The 15,508-nt window shown below is 32.3% G+C and overlaps 1 protein-coding gene across 2 annotated transcripts in view; it reads left to right on the top strand.

Annotated features, from left to right (window-relative positions):
• Positions 1–10,281, top strand: part of KIF18A (kinesin family member 18A) — an 87,735-nt gene extending 77,454 nt beyond the window's left edge. Inside the window, exons 16-17 of one of the 2 annotated variants that reach the window (XM_063608141.1) lie at positions 5,938–6,047; positions 10,241–10,281. In XM_063608141.1, coding sequence (XP_063464211.1) covers positions 5,938–6,047; positions 10,241–10,266 — 136 coding nt within the window. In that variant the 3' untranslated portion in view covers positions 10,267–10,281. Of the gene's footprint in view, positions 1–5,937; positions 6,048–8,516; positions 9,163–10,240 lie in introns of those variants that run through there. The other variant, XM_003830429.6, reaches the window with a different exon arrangement.
• The last annotated feature ends 5,227 nt before the right edge of the window (positions 10,282–15,508 follow it).

Genomic DNA, 15,508 nt, shown 5'->3' with positions numbered 1-15,508 from the left:
AGATTTTGGGCTGAGATGATGGGGTTTTCTAAATACACAATCATGTCATCTGCAAACAGGGACGATTTGACTTCCTCTTTTCCTAATTGAATACCCTTTATTTCTTTCTCCTGCCTGATTGCCCTGGCCAGAACTTCCAACACTATGTTGAATAGGAGTGGTGAGAGAGGGCATCCCTGTCTTGTGCCAGTTTTCAAAGGGAATGCTTCCAGTTTTTGCCCATTCAGTATGAAATTGGCTGTGGTTTTGTCATAGATAGCTCTTATTATTTTGAGATATGTCCCATCAATACCTAATTTATTGAGAGTTTTTAGCATGAAGGGCTGTTGAATTTTGTCAAAGGCCTTTTCTGCATCTATTGAGATAATCATGTGGTTTTTGTCTTTGGTTCTGTGTATATGCTGGATTACATTTATTGATTTGCGTATATTGAACCAGCCTTGCATCCCAGGGATGAAGCCCACTTGATCATGGTGGATAAGCTTTTTGATGTGCTGCTGGATTGGGCTTGCCAGTAGTTTATTGAGGATTTTTGCATCAATGTTCTTCAGGGATATTGGTCTAAAATTCTCTTTTTTTGTTGTGTCTCTGCCAGGCTTTGGTATCAGGATGATGCTGGTCTCATAAAATGAGTTAGGGAGGATTCCCTCTTTTTCTATAGATTGAAATAGTTTCAGAAGGAATGGTACCAGCTCTTCTTTGTACCTCTGGTAGAATTCAGCTGTGAATCCGCCTGGTCCTGGACTTTTTTCGGTTGGTAGGCTATTAATTATTGCCTCAATTTCAGAGCCTATTATTGGTCTATTCAGAGATTCAACTTCTTCCTGGTTTAGTCTTGGGAGGGTGTATGTGTCCAGGAATTTATCCATTTCTTCTAGATTTTCTAGTTTATTTGTGTAGAGGTGTTTATAGTATTCTCTGATGGTAGTTTGTATTTCTGTGGGATCGGTGGTGATATCCCCTTTATCTTTTTTTACTGTGTCTATTTGATTCTTCTCTCTTTTCCTCTTTCTTAGTCTTGCTAGCAGTCTATCAATTTTGTTGATCTTTTCAAAAAACCAGCTCCTGGGTTCATTGATTTTTTGAAGGGTTTTTTGCGTCTCTATCTCCTTCAGTTCTGCTCTGGTCTTAGTTATTTCTTGCCTTCTGCTAGCTTTTGGATGTGTTTGCTCTTGCTTCTCTAGTTCTTTTAATTGTGATGTTAGCGTGTCAATTTTAGATCTTTCCTGCTTTCTCTTGTGGGCATTTACTGCTATAGATTTCCCTCTACACACTGCTTTAAATGTGTCCCAGAGATTCTGGTATGTCGTGTCTTTGTTCTCGTTGGTTTCAAAGAACATCTTTATTTCTGCCTTCATTTCGTTATGTACCCAGTAGTCATTCAGGAGCAGGTTGTTCAGTTTCCATGTAGTTGAGTGGTTTTGAGTGAGTGTCTTAATCCTGAGTTCTAGTTTGATTGCACTGTATTCTGAGAGACAGATTGTTCTAATTTCTGTTCTTTTATATTTGCTGAAGAGTGCTTTACTTCCAACTATGTGGTCAATTTTGGAATAAGTGCAGTGTGGTGCTGAAAAGAATGTATATTCTGTTGATTTTGGGTGGAGAGTTCTGTAGACGTCTATTAAGTCCGCTTGGTGAGAGTTTTTATCATAAAGGGATGTTGAATTTTATCAAATACTTTTTCAGCATTTATTGAAATGATCATATGGTTGTTGTTCTTCATTCTATTGATACAATGTATCACATTGGTTAATTTGCATATGTTGAACCATCTTGCATCCCTGGGATAAATCCCACTTGGCCATGATGAATGATCTTTCAGGTTTGTTATTGGATTCAGTTTGCTAGTATTTTGTTAAGGATTTGTGCATGTGTTCATCAGGGATATTGGCCTGGAGTTTTCTTGTTTTGATGTGTCCTTGTCTGGTTTTGGTATCAGAGTAATACTGGCCTCATATAATGATTTTGGAAGTATTCCTTCTGCCTCTGTTTTTCAGAATAGTTTGAGTAAGATTGGTATTGGTTCTTTTTTAAATGTTTGGTAAAAATCAGCAGTGAAGCCATCAAATTCCAAGCTTTTCTTTGCTGGGAGACTTTATTACGACTTTGATTTTGTTATTATTCATTTGTTCAGGTTTTGGAATTTTTTCTGAAAGATAGACTGGTAGGAAAATATCCAAACTGATGTGCAGTATGATAAAAATATGGGAAGAAGTGAAAGAGACATGGGACACAATTTTTAAAAGTCTAGAAAATATGTATTGTATGTCTCAGAAGGGAGTGAGAGAAAGAATAGGGAAAAGTAATATTTGAGATGATGGCTAATACTTATTCAAAACTAACAAAAGACATTAAACCATGGATTTGAGTAGCACTGCAAACCAAAAGCCGGGTTAATATAAAGAGAAACATACCTAGGTATATAGTAGTAAAACAACTAAAAACTAAAGATAAGGAAAAATCTTAAATATATTGAGTTATATGACTAGAAGTTCATGATGCATTCTTTATATCCTATAAATTGAATGCAATGACAAATATACTCAATAAATATAAAATGGATCTGACTTCCTCTACCTCTTTTTCTTTGCTATGTGATTATGGGGAGAAAAATTTATAGAAGACCTTAAAATGACTCTTTTTAAATGTATTTTCCACCAGGAGCCTGTTATCATTTAAGTAACAGGAAACGAATTTACAAGTAGCCTACTTATTTGTGCTACATTGAGTATCTTCTCATAAGTGAATTTAATATCTGTCCTTGTCCCTCCTAAACAAAGTATAACAGAGACTTGGAATGTGTAAATTTAAAATTTATGGATTTTTCCTAAATGTCTCATCTATGACATTTAAAATTTTGTATTTGCTAAGGTACAAATTTGATTTGTACAATTATTCTGGTTTATATACAGAAGTCTGTCACTTTATGAGTGAGCCTAGCTAACCACAATCATCTGTTTCGTCTACTTTTATCACTAATTTGCATAGTGTCAGTTTTGTCATTTGTTCCATTAATTAATTTTAGTGAGTTTTCTTGTCCTTCACTGGTAGTATGTTGTGTTTACTAAGATGTCACAAATGTTTATAGATAAGAATAATTTTTAAATATGAACTTAGCTATTATAAAATCAAGTAGTTTTTCAGGAAATGTCCAGTTATGTGAATTGTGTATTTGGAGTGATTTTAGATAAGTTAAAGGGCTTCCACATGAACAACTAATATTGTGAAATAATATTAAAGGACATGTAAAGAAAGTAACTTGATTTCTTATAGCCTATTAATTGTTCTATTACATTCCCTCTGGTACCAGTAATTAGATCCTGCCATTAACTAAGGTTAAAAGAGATTAATGCTAGAAATGTACATGATTACTTTTTTTAATCTTCTTTTTCCCCAATTAAAGTTACATGCACTTCAGAGTAATAAACTGTGGTATTTTCCATTTAGCAGCTTTATATACATATTTAGTTGTGTATATATTCTAATATAGTTTTAAAAATAAAGAAGGGGAAGCTTTCTATATATGTATTTCATTTATTTTGCATAAAATGGCATTAGAGTTTGAAAGCACTGGATATTCCAAAACCTACCCAACAGATTTGTTTAAATAATTGAGTATATTAGATTTTTAATCTTAACAATTTATTTAATATTTCTCTAGCACACTATTTTACTAAATTGATTAGCCTATCAAATATTTAAATATAATGCATACATAATGTTAGCTTTTACTTCTCAATTATATTAATCAGAGTTTTGGATTGTTTGTTTTGTATTTGTTTGGTTGATTGGTTTTTTGTTTGTCCACAATCTTCTGAGCACCCCAAAGCAGTTTCATATTTGCCATACATTTTTATTTTGTTTTGAAAGATGTCTAATTATTTCAACTAGAAATTATTTCAGATAAAATAGTAGAAGAGGTATTATGTTGAGTAGAAGAAACATTCTACCTATATAAGGGAGCAAAAGGTTAATTCTTTATTTATAGTTATGGGAATATGTTTTGTGCACAACTGGAAGTGTCTTTGGATTTTTCAGTATAGCCTTTAACATAATTTGAACTTGCACTCATCAGTTTTAAGTCTTTGTAGTTTATGACCTACAACATAAATGTTAAACATTTCATCAGTGGACTATTTAACTAAATCGTAAACATGTTTGGGTATATTTTACTTTTATATAAATACGCAATTTATTATGGTTGGATTTGATTTCTAGAAATATGAGTTCTAATCAAATGGCTTTATTCAAAAGCCTAATTTTCAAGAAAGAACATGCTATGAGTAAAAAGTAGCGTCCTGGAACTAGCCATAGTGAATAATTGTACTATGAAGTAATAAAGACAACTTTGGGATAAATTTAAGAAAAAACAATGTTTTATCAAAAGTAACTAATAATATTGATCTTTATATTTGAAAAAATAAAATCACCAAATGATCAAAAAAGAATTTCTGCCTTGGACAGCTGATATATACAAAAGTGTGTTTAATATTCAAAACAGAATCATAGTAATTTATCACCATTTAAGAAGTGGGGACTACTGTAGTTGATATAATATTTGTGCATACAAATTTGTGATTTTATCTTCTTAAACTGTGTCATTTTCATTACTTCCACTGAGTAGTCACCCCTTATTCAAGTTTTGCTTTCTGTGGTTTCAGTTACCCATGGTCAACCGCAGTTCAAAAATAGGCGATTGTAGAACAATAAGATATTTTAATAGAGAGGGAGACCACATTCACGTAACCTTATAATAATTATAATTATAATTTCTCTATTTTATTATTATTATTGTTAATCTCTTACTGTGCCTAATTTATAATTTAAACTTTATCATAGATATGTGTAGGAGAATACATAGTATATATCCGGTTTGATACTATCCTCAGTTGCAGGCATCCACTGGCGATCTTAGAAGATATCCCCCCCGTTGATAAGGGGTATTACTATATAGTATCTTTATTAGCCAGAATTTCCCTAAGCTTAGGTTGTTTGAATCAGCGTGGAAGGATGTTCTTTTTCGACCCAACCCCCAATCCTACCTGTTAAAAATTGATCCTCTTTAGGACTAGGAAGGATTGCTATTTTTCAGGACCCAGATCAAATTCATTGCATCCACAAAATTTCCATTATTCTTTCTTACTCTACACTCAAGAATCTATAGCTCCTTGCATTATGGAAACCTTGGCACTATATTTTTACTTTACCTTATATTATTTCATGTATTTATCTTATTTTTTTCTCATCTCCACTGTATGTCTATTCTATAAGTTTTTAGGACAGGGATTTTTGTGCCTTGTTTACTTGTATATCATGTAACACAAGGCCATAATAGGTGTCAACTCAAATTGAGTAAGAAAGTTGAACCATCAGCAGTGTAAGACTGATTAAATTTTTGAAGCTAGAGCAAATGAAAACAGGTCATTCTTTTTATTTCAGTTTCTGTGATTGTAGTAATTAGAGGTTTTTATTGTTACCCTGCTTTCATTTTAAAACAAGGTTTTTCAAACAATCTCACTTGTTTATACCTTTCACATTAGGGTTCTTGGTCCAAATTTGTAACATGAGCTTAGTTTTTTTTGTTTTTTTTTTTTTTAACCTCTTGTGACTATGTGCTACTGATCTCTACATTTTGAATAATAGTGCTTACTTATCTGCCAGCAAAGCACCCTGGAATATTCTGCTACAGAATTGTAACATACACCTACAATCATAACATTCAATTTGAATAAAAATATAAAATATCCAATTTAAAATCACACACAGCTAAATTTCTCTGTGGGCCAAAAATGTATTTAGTACCTCCACTTCTGTGAGATTTCACAACTTAATATTTTTGTGTTTTATTTCTTTAATCATTGTCGCATGTACAATATGTATTAGAACTTTGAGGTATAAAAAAAATGCTTAACTAAATTAAAAACTTTTCCTCTCAAGTTCTACATCAAACAGTTCGTTAACTGCAGACGTAAATTCTGGATTTGCCAAACGTGTTCGACAAGATAATTCAAGTGATAAGCACTTACAAGAAAACAAACCAACAATGGGTATGTCTCAGCTTTTAATTTGATATTTAATGGTATGACTCTGTAACACACATATGGTACTTTACGTTTTTTATTGTGTTTTCATAAGAATCTCCCTTTATTCATCACCTTTACTATGTGGTAGAACAAGTATGATTATCCACATAGTATAGATAAGGAAACTTTAAAACACAAAAGCATTTACCCAAGATCACACAGATATTATATTGGTAGAGCCAAAACTCAAGAACCAGATCTTAAAACTCTACTTTCCTACACCCTTTTAGTTATCCCTACTGTCTCATAATAATTGAAATAATTGGCTAAATGTATTACTTAATGTTACTAATTAAGTATATTTTGCAGATAAACTATACCCACTTTAAATTTTTCTCTTAGCGTAATATTTTGAATAATTTGGCCTCTAACTCAATGTGTAACTACTATACAGATTCCAGTCTGTATCTAGTTACAATCATATTGTAACTCCCATTGGCAAGTTGGAAAAGATACTGATGGATCTTTCCCATCAGTATGAAAGATACTACATTCCATCAACCGCATATGGGAGTGACATGCGTTTATGGTAACAAAACCACTTCAGTTAAACTAGTGGTATATCATGCCAGCCAGTTTTCAGGCCCCAACATCTAGACCTCTGTCTCTCTGATACTACAGTTCCTAAGACTTCATTCAGAAACTATTTATTCACTAGGCATTTACCATGTCCTGTGATGAATACAGAGAGCAGTAAGACACAGTTTGATTGTTCTCTATAGTAACTGATAATTATAGCAAATGCAATTTAAAGGTGTCTCATGATATAATTTTTCTAAGGATAACATGAAAGCTATTGTTAGTTTTTTTCTGTCGATGCCCTTTGATTAGAGTAATATAAAATTCCTCAGTAACTTTGTCAACCTATATTGGTAAATGCCTGCTTCCTGTAGTAGCCAGTGTTTACCTTAAGTTCAATGGAAATTGAAGCATCAGACAGCAAATTGAAACATCAGACAGTAAGGTAGTAAAGTACAAAATTTACCTTGATCATTTGGTTTGACATGTTGTATTTAATAATGCTTAAAAATGTGTATCTGTAGTTAGTTTAGATGTGTACTGCCCCCACAGATCTTCTAAAAAAGTTCTTCAAGAATCATAATTCTACAGCCAAATAATAAATTTATAAAAACTCTCAAATTGGCCGGGCGCCGTGGCTCACGCCTGTAATCCCAGCACTTTGGGAGGCTGAGGCGGGCGGATCACGAGGTCAGGAAATCGAGACCATCCTGGCTAACATGGTGAAACCCCGTCTCTACCAAAAAAAATTAAAAAAATTAGCCGGGCATGGTGGCAGGCGGCTGTAGTCCCAGCTACTCGGGAAGCTGAGGCAGGAGAATGGCGTGAACCTGGGAGGCGGAGCTTGCAGTGAGCCGAGATCGCACCACTGCACTCCAGCCTGGGCGACTGAGCAAAACTCCGTCTCAAAAAAAAAAAAAAAAAAAAAAAAAAAAAAACTCAAATCATAGAAATTGGGTTTTTCTAATATGCTTATTATCTGAAGATACAAATTCATCAAATATTTCATGTATAAAGAGATGTGAGTAAAAATATCTACTATGGGGAAAAAAAAAGTGGGAGATGATAATAAACCACAATGCTTGCCAAAGAGGTATTAGTTTGTAAGGAAAGATATTTTATATACATTATAATGTTCAAGTGAAAAATGTATTAAACCAGTTTTCTAACTAACAATGTACAAATAAAGAAACATAGGACCATCAGTAGGGAAAAAGGCAACTCCTGTTAACTTAGCAGTTAGAGAAATAACAGAGAGTGTTAAGGGAATATGTCCCTCTAAAACTAAAACCTAATATGGCCAAGAAAGTGGATAAGCAATTAAACTGATCCTGAAAAAAGTCAATGGCACCCTATTGTAACAACACTTTGTTGAGTAGAAAATGACGGTGAAAGCTAATGAAGAACCAGAAGAATGGGCATAAATAGAACATACTTGAGAGGTGGCAGTAAAAGAAAAAAGAGCTATAGGATTAAGATCAGCCCTTTAGGAAGTACTAGATGCAAATGATAATTTTAAAATTGGAAAAATATGGAAGTTTAAATCCCTGGGGAAATATAATCCAAGGAATGAGAAAAAATGGTGATACAACAAGGAAAATGAAGAAATGCTTGTAGAAATGGTCTTTTATTAGTCAGAAAGAAAGAAAATGAACATAGTATTTAATTCAGCGACTTCACCCGATGTCTGTGTATGTGCACGCACTCACTGAAACTTTAGTTTGCAATATGAATTTGAACAGCTTTTAAACCAAAGGTATTAATGTCTCTTTGTTGTTGTTATATTTTAAATTATGTTAACTAACAACTATGAATTTCAAGAGTAAATTTTTCTTTCTATGGTCATAATTTTTATAAGTTGAACGATGAAAACTTTTTGAATGATATTTATGCATCTTTTTATTTCTTCTCTAGAACATAAAAGAAACATCTGTAAAATAAATCCAAGCATGGTTAGAAAATTTGGAAGAAATATTTCAAAAGGAAATCTAAGATAAATCACTTCAAAACCAAGCAAAATGAAGTTGATCAAATCTGCTTTTCAAAGTTTATCAATACCCTTTCAAAAATATATTTAAAATCTTTGAAAGAAGACCCATCTTAAAGCTAAGTTTACCCAAGTACTTTCAGCAAGCAGAAAAATGAAACTCTTTGTTTTCTTCTTTTGTGTTCTAAAAAAATAAAATTTCAAAAGAAAAGGTTGTCTTTTAAGTTTTTTAAATATTTGTTGCCTTTTAAAATCCCTGAGTGTCAGTTACCATGGTGGCAGCTTAGTTTTACTATGCCACAACAAGTTGACTAGGACATTTTAGTAAATGGTAGTGAGTTAAATTATCTTTATTATTTTTTAAAAATAAGAATTTAGAAGTGGTAAAATTATGGCCCAAGATGTATTTGGTTCTCTATTATGTTTTGATACATTATTTTAATCATATATATGACTTTCCTTTTCAAAAATACTTTAATGTACAAGTGTAAATATATGTGCCCATAAAATCATTGTAAATATTATTTAGTCATCACAAATAAAATATTGTCCCTTGCTACTTGATATATTAAAGATGTAGATTTTAAAGTGTTTCATTTTCTTGTCTCATTACTACCCCTTACATACTCTAAACCAGTGGTCCCCAACCTTTTTGGCACCAGGGACTGGTTTTGTGAAAGACAAAACCTCAGACTGAGAGTAGGGGGTGGTTTCAGGATGATTCAAACACATTACATTTATTGTGCATTTTATTTCTATTATTATTACATTATATATTACATATATAATTAAATAATTATATAACTCACCATAATGTAGAATCATTGGGAGCCCTGAGCTTGTTTTCTTGCAACTAGATGGTCCCATCTTGGGGTAATAGGAGACAGTCACAGATCATCAGGCATTACGTTCTCATAGGGAGTGTACAACTTAGATCCCTCACATGCACAGTTCACAATAGGGGTCACACTCCTATGAGAATCTAATGCCACTGCTGATCTGATACGTGGCAGAGCTCAGGTGGTAATGCCAGCAATGGGAGCGGCCACCTACCACTCGCTTCCTGCTCTGCGGCCTGGTTCCTAACAGACCACGGTTCGGAACCCCTGTTCTAAACTATTATTTTATAGAAAATGTGAATTTTGTAGATTTGTATTTCAGGTAAGGTCAAGATATGTGGCGCCAGAGCCAAGTCTGAAAATAATCCACAGGCCTTGTAATGATAATGGGAAAAGATGTTTCAATCATTCTTGCTGGTATAGGAAGTACATGGAGCTGCAACTTAATTATACACTGTTTACTTGCCTTGCCTGTCCTGTTTGTTTGCTGAATGTAACATATCTGGCCAAATGCACTTTTAATTTTATGCAGCACAGGACCCTTCACACCAAAGCAAGCAAGCTGAAATATTTTAAGCCTTTCAGCTAATCAAGTTTATCCACTTAAAATCTGGCTGGGAGAGTGTGAGAATGATCTTTGAGGTCCCTTTCAGCTCTGACACTGGTGATTCCATATTTATAGAGCATATTCAGGATGTGTCATACAGAAAACCACCATAAACACATTTTTTTTTGGTCCCTTCGACATTTGGTTTTTGGTTGTGTTGCCTGTTTAACAATCACTTTCACCTCTCTATTCCTTTCAATTTTAGGTAAAAGAAACCTTTTTACCAGATAGTGACGAGTGGCTACCATGATTAATAAGTGACTAGACCTCATGGTCCTCCTCATACTAAAAGGTATGAGCACGATTTTCTTATATACCATTTTTATCAGGTAGAGATTTGGCCTTCTATAAAAATTAATAAAAGGGCCTTTTGTCATATAACTGTATTAAGGGGAAGTTGGGGGAATAAACCATAATGAATGGGAAAAGACAGCTATTAACTATGTGAATTTAAACTAAAGAATGCTATTTGATAAGTCACTGTGAAAACATTTTTAAGTGAGCCTTATGTAAAAAGTAGATCAATCATAAGTGAATATGTAACAGTGAATTTTCAAAGTGAACATGCCCACATAACCAGCACTCAAATGATGAAATAGAAAATTATCTGTACCTCGGAAGACTCTCTTACACCTTCTCCCAGTCATCACCTCCCTCAGTGGTAACAGCTATCCTAACTTCTAACACCACAGTTTAATTTTTAATTCTTTCTTTAAAAATTAATATATGTACTTTTAATTGGTACATAATAATTGTACATATATGGGGTACAGTGTGATATGTTGATATATGTATACAATGTGCAATGATCAAGTCAGGATTTTAGCATATCCATCACCTCAAACCTTTATCTTTGTGTTGGTAACATCATAGATCTATTTTAACTAAAATAACTAATTTTTATTTTTTAAAAAAGTGTTGTTCTAAAAAATGATACAGAACAGTACGAAGTAAATGTGCTTCCTCCTCACCGCCTACTAATATCATTCCCAGGTGTAACCACTGTTAATATTAGGTTGGTGCAAAAGTAATTGCGGTTTTTGCCATTACTTTCAATGGCAAAAACTGCAATTACTTTTGCACCAACCTAATAGTTTAGGTACCATGACTAGACATTTACTTTTGTTTTTTATATATATATATATAAAACAATATATTTATTATATATTTTTATATAACAAATAATATATTTATTATATATATTTATATATAACAAATAATATATTTATTATATATATTTATATATAACAAATAATATATTTATTATATATATTTATATATAACAAATAATATATTTATTATATATATTTATATATAACAAATAATATATTTATTATATATATTTATATATAACAAATAATATATTTATTATATATATTTATATATAACAAATAATATATTTATTATATATATTTATATATAACAAATAATATATTTATTATATATATTTATATATAACAAATAATATATTTATTATATATATTTATATATAACAAATAATATATTTATTATATATATTTATATATAACAAATAATATATTTATTATATATATTTATATATAACAAATAATATATTTATTATATATATTTATATATAACAAATAATATATTTATTATATATATTTATATATAACAAATAATATATTATATATATTTATATATAAAACAATATATTTATTATATATATTTCAATATACCTATATTCTTGGATTTTTTTATGAAAATAGGATCATAGTTGTTATATTGTTTTGCACTTTTCATTTTTATTCACATTTAAAACCATCATGGACATATTTGTAAAATTTTTAAGTGTGAATTTCATAATACTGCTATGATAATTTTTAAATAGTAAATATATCGAGAGAAACGTAGATAATGGTCTCTTTTGAGCTACACTGTTCAGCATTTCTGAGAATACTTTGGAGTAGTCACTGTTATTTCTACATTATGATGTGTTAAGCATGTTCCACAGAACACACCAAGTGTCATAAACAACAGCACTGCTATAACATGGCATATGTGTTCACAAAACACAAAATGCTGTGCAAAGTTGTGCAATGAAACCACAAGGTTTATGGGAAAAAATGGGGTTAGTAGCACAACACTCAAAAGGTTAGTCACTGACACATTAAAAGAAAGATAGGAACCTAATAAAAACAGTGGCCTAATTTTACACGTTAACTGGTTAAGAAATGTATGAGTACTATGACAAATATGGCACTTTGCCTTGAGAAGGAAAGTTTGCTTGGAAGTTGATGTGGAAGGATTTAACTTGTGAGTTACTAGGAAATGATGGAAGGAGGGTGATCTGAATTCAGACAGGAATTTATAATGCCAGATGTGGATGGCTGTGGCCCACTGTCATGAGGTATATTCATTTTGAATATTCTGATGTAGCTTGATACCACTGAGTGGAGCTTTCTGTTCACCTAATGTTTCATCCAGATGAAAGCTTGTGTATCCAGGTACAAAACTCACATTAGGCCCAAATGGTTCCCTAATGTACCAATGCCATAGGAGCAAATCTGTACTTTCAAAATAGTTACAGCAGAACTGACTATATATATATATAGTATATATATTTATACACACACATATATACAGCAAAACTGTACATTTATATGTGTACATGTATACATATACAAAACTACATTTATATGTATACGTGTATATATATACAAGCATCTACTACAGAAAACATGCTATATACATATACATGCTGTATATATATATATAGCAGAACTGACTATACATATATACACGTGCATATGTATATATAATTGTTAAACCGAAGAGGGATTCATATTTATAACAACTGCATTTTGTTTTATATTATGCTTTGACTCATATTTAAATAACTTGGAAATATCTACAGTAACTGCTCAACAAGAGCTTTGATGTTAATGAAGTTGCAAATTCTGGAATCAGATAGGATAATCTGACCTTACTCTGAGAACAACTTCCAACCACAAGCCTTATAAAGTGTCCCTTTATTTGTAAAGGGGCCCTCAGTCCACATTTGTTAATGAACACGTAATAATAGTCATACTTTTTTGAGCTCTTATTATACGATAAATGTTTTAAATGCGTTTTTCACTTATTCCTCAAACAGGCTTTTAAAGTAGATGTTACATTTCATGTTGAACATGATAAATATGTATAAGTTTTATTTATCAATTAAGTACATTTTTTAAAAAAGTAAATGTTACAGATCTACAACTTCTTATTCAATTCCAAAACTCCACAGATTTTGAAAATCAGGTTTTGTATAATTTTTGTCGTAAAACCTGACTTCTGCTAATATGAGTCTATTAATTGTATTTACCCTACTTAGTATAAACATTCAGAGGCTTTGCTGCAGAAATGTTAACATTCAGTTATAGAGTATTAGCCCAGACCCCACCAGGGTGAGGGTGTTATGTATAAATATAGTATATGCACTGTATTGCATTTCTAAAACAAAAAGAAAATACTGAATTATAAAACAACTACCCATGAGGATTTCAGATGATGATGTCTAGATAACATATTTAGTTTTCTAATTGAAAAAGGAGAAGATGCTTGGAAAATTAAGTAATTTGCCAAAAATTCCACAGCTGTACAGTAGCAGAATTGGGATTTTTGAACTAAAGTTGATATAAAATACCTCTATCTACAGTGTGGCTAACACTGCATATGGATGGCTATACAAAAAGCATCTCTCCTACACAAAACAAATTTGAGTCACCTGTTCACTTGTGACTGGTAATTAGCTTTAATTTGTGGGTGAAGTTCAGTAAATTATATCCAGATTTGAGATTGATTCAGTGCATTTTATAATTATAAACAAATTATATCTAACTCACCTTGTTTATATTAAAAACAAAAATGGGCTGGGCACAATGGCTAACACCTGTAATCCCAGCACTTTGGGAGGCCAAAGCAGGTGGATCACTTTAGGTCAGGAGTTCAAGACCAGCCTGGCCAACATGGTGAAACCTCGTCTCTACTAAAAATATAAAAATTAGCCAGGCATGGTGGCAGGCACCTGTAATCCCAGCTACTTGGGAGGCTAAGGCAGGAGAATCACTTGTACCTAGGAGGCGGAGGTTGCAGTGAGCAGAGATTGAGCCACTGTACTCCAGCCTGGGCAACAGAGCGAGATTCCATCTCAGAAAATAAAAAAAATTTAAACAAAAATAAAGTATTGTGATTTGTACATGTGGAAAAGTCATTAGTATCACTGAAGGCATTCACAAATCCTATGGACTGATTTTTCAAGGATGTTGTTTCTTTACAATCAAAATTTCACACATATATTGCTTTTTGCGTATTCACAACTTACTCATAAGTTGTTAACCACTCAAGGTAAGATATGTTACAAAATCACTCGTTTACATCCTCAATTTTTTTGTGTTAAGACTCCATATTCAAAGTCTAAAGGCACAACTGGGACATTAAGACAAAATATAAACATACGTTTCAGGAATTAGTACAGGGCAATTGTTTTTGAAATGTATATGCAGAGCACTAAGCTTGTCGCCTCCTATGACTTCCCCCAAAGAGTAGTAATTGATAGATAGTCCATACTTATCTGAATGGACATCATCTTGACAAATCACTCAATCCTTGCAAATGGCAAATTCTACATAACAGCCACTATAGGGATTAGTCCCTCAAGTTAAGACCTTTTGGGGAAGTTTAGTTCTGAAGTATTTCTGTCATTTATATGTACATACAGATGCTCCTCAGGTTATGTCCTGATAAACACATAATAAGCTGAAAATCTTGTGAGTCAAAAATGCATTTAATGTATCTAACTTACCAAACATAGCTTAACCCAGCCTACCTTAAACATACTCAGAATACTTATATTAGCCTACAGTTGAGCAAAATCATCTGACATAAAGGCTATTTTATAAGAAAGTACTGAATATCTCATGTAATGTATTTAACACTGTACTAAAAGTGAAAAACAGAATAGTTGTACGGTTTCTCTCACAATGCTGGGCAGCAGCAGCAAGCCGTAGCTCCCAGTCAGCCACACAGTTCGACTTAATGAGACTTTGAATTTACGATGGGTTTATCAGGACATAACCCCATTAAAAGTAGAGGAGTATCTGTATGTGTGTGCCCAAGTGAGATATAAGACAATTTTTTTCAGAAGTCATAATTTAAATATATATATATGCATTCTTATACTTTTAACTAGATGGAAGGTGAAAGGTACCTGTATAATTAAGAAGAGTAGAGACATGAGAGGAAAATAGTTCTATGATCAGGACCTTGGACACAAATACTGTGTCTTCAGCCTTATTTCTCATCCCTGCAGAATAATCTTCCCCTCTGCAAGCCACTTCTCAAATATGAAATGCTGGAAATCCTTTCTAATATCAACACCCTTGGCACACATCCCTTTCCCATTATCTCCTTCAGTGTGGTTATTTCAGAATCATTGTAAGTCTTTTTAAAAATTTTTAACCCCTCCTGTTCT

This window comes from Pan paniscus, chromosome 9 (genome assembly GCF_029289425.2).
Source record: "Pan paniscus chromosome 9, NHGRI_mPanPan1-v2.0_pri, whole genome shotgun sequence".
Classification (NCBI taxonomy): Eukaryota; Metazoa; Chordata; class Mammalia; order Primates; family Hominidae; genus Pan; species Pan paniscus.
This window is presented reverse-complemented; position numbering and strand designations above follow the sequence as displayed.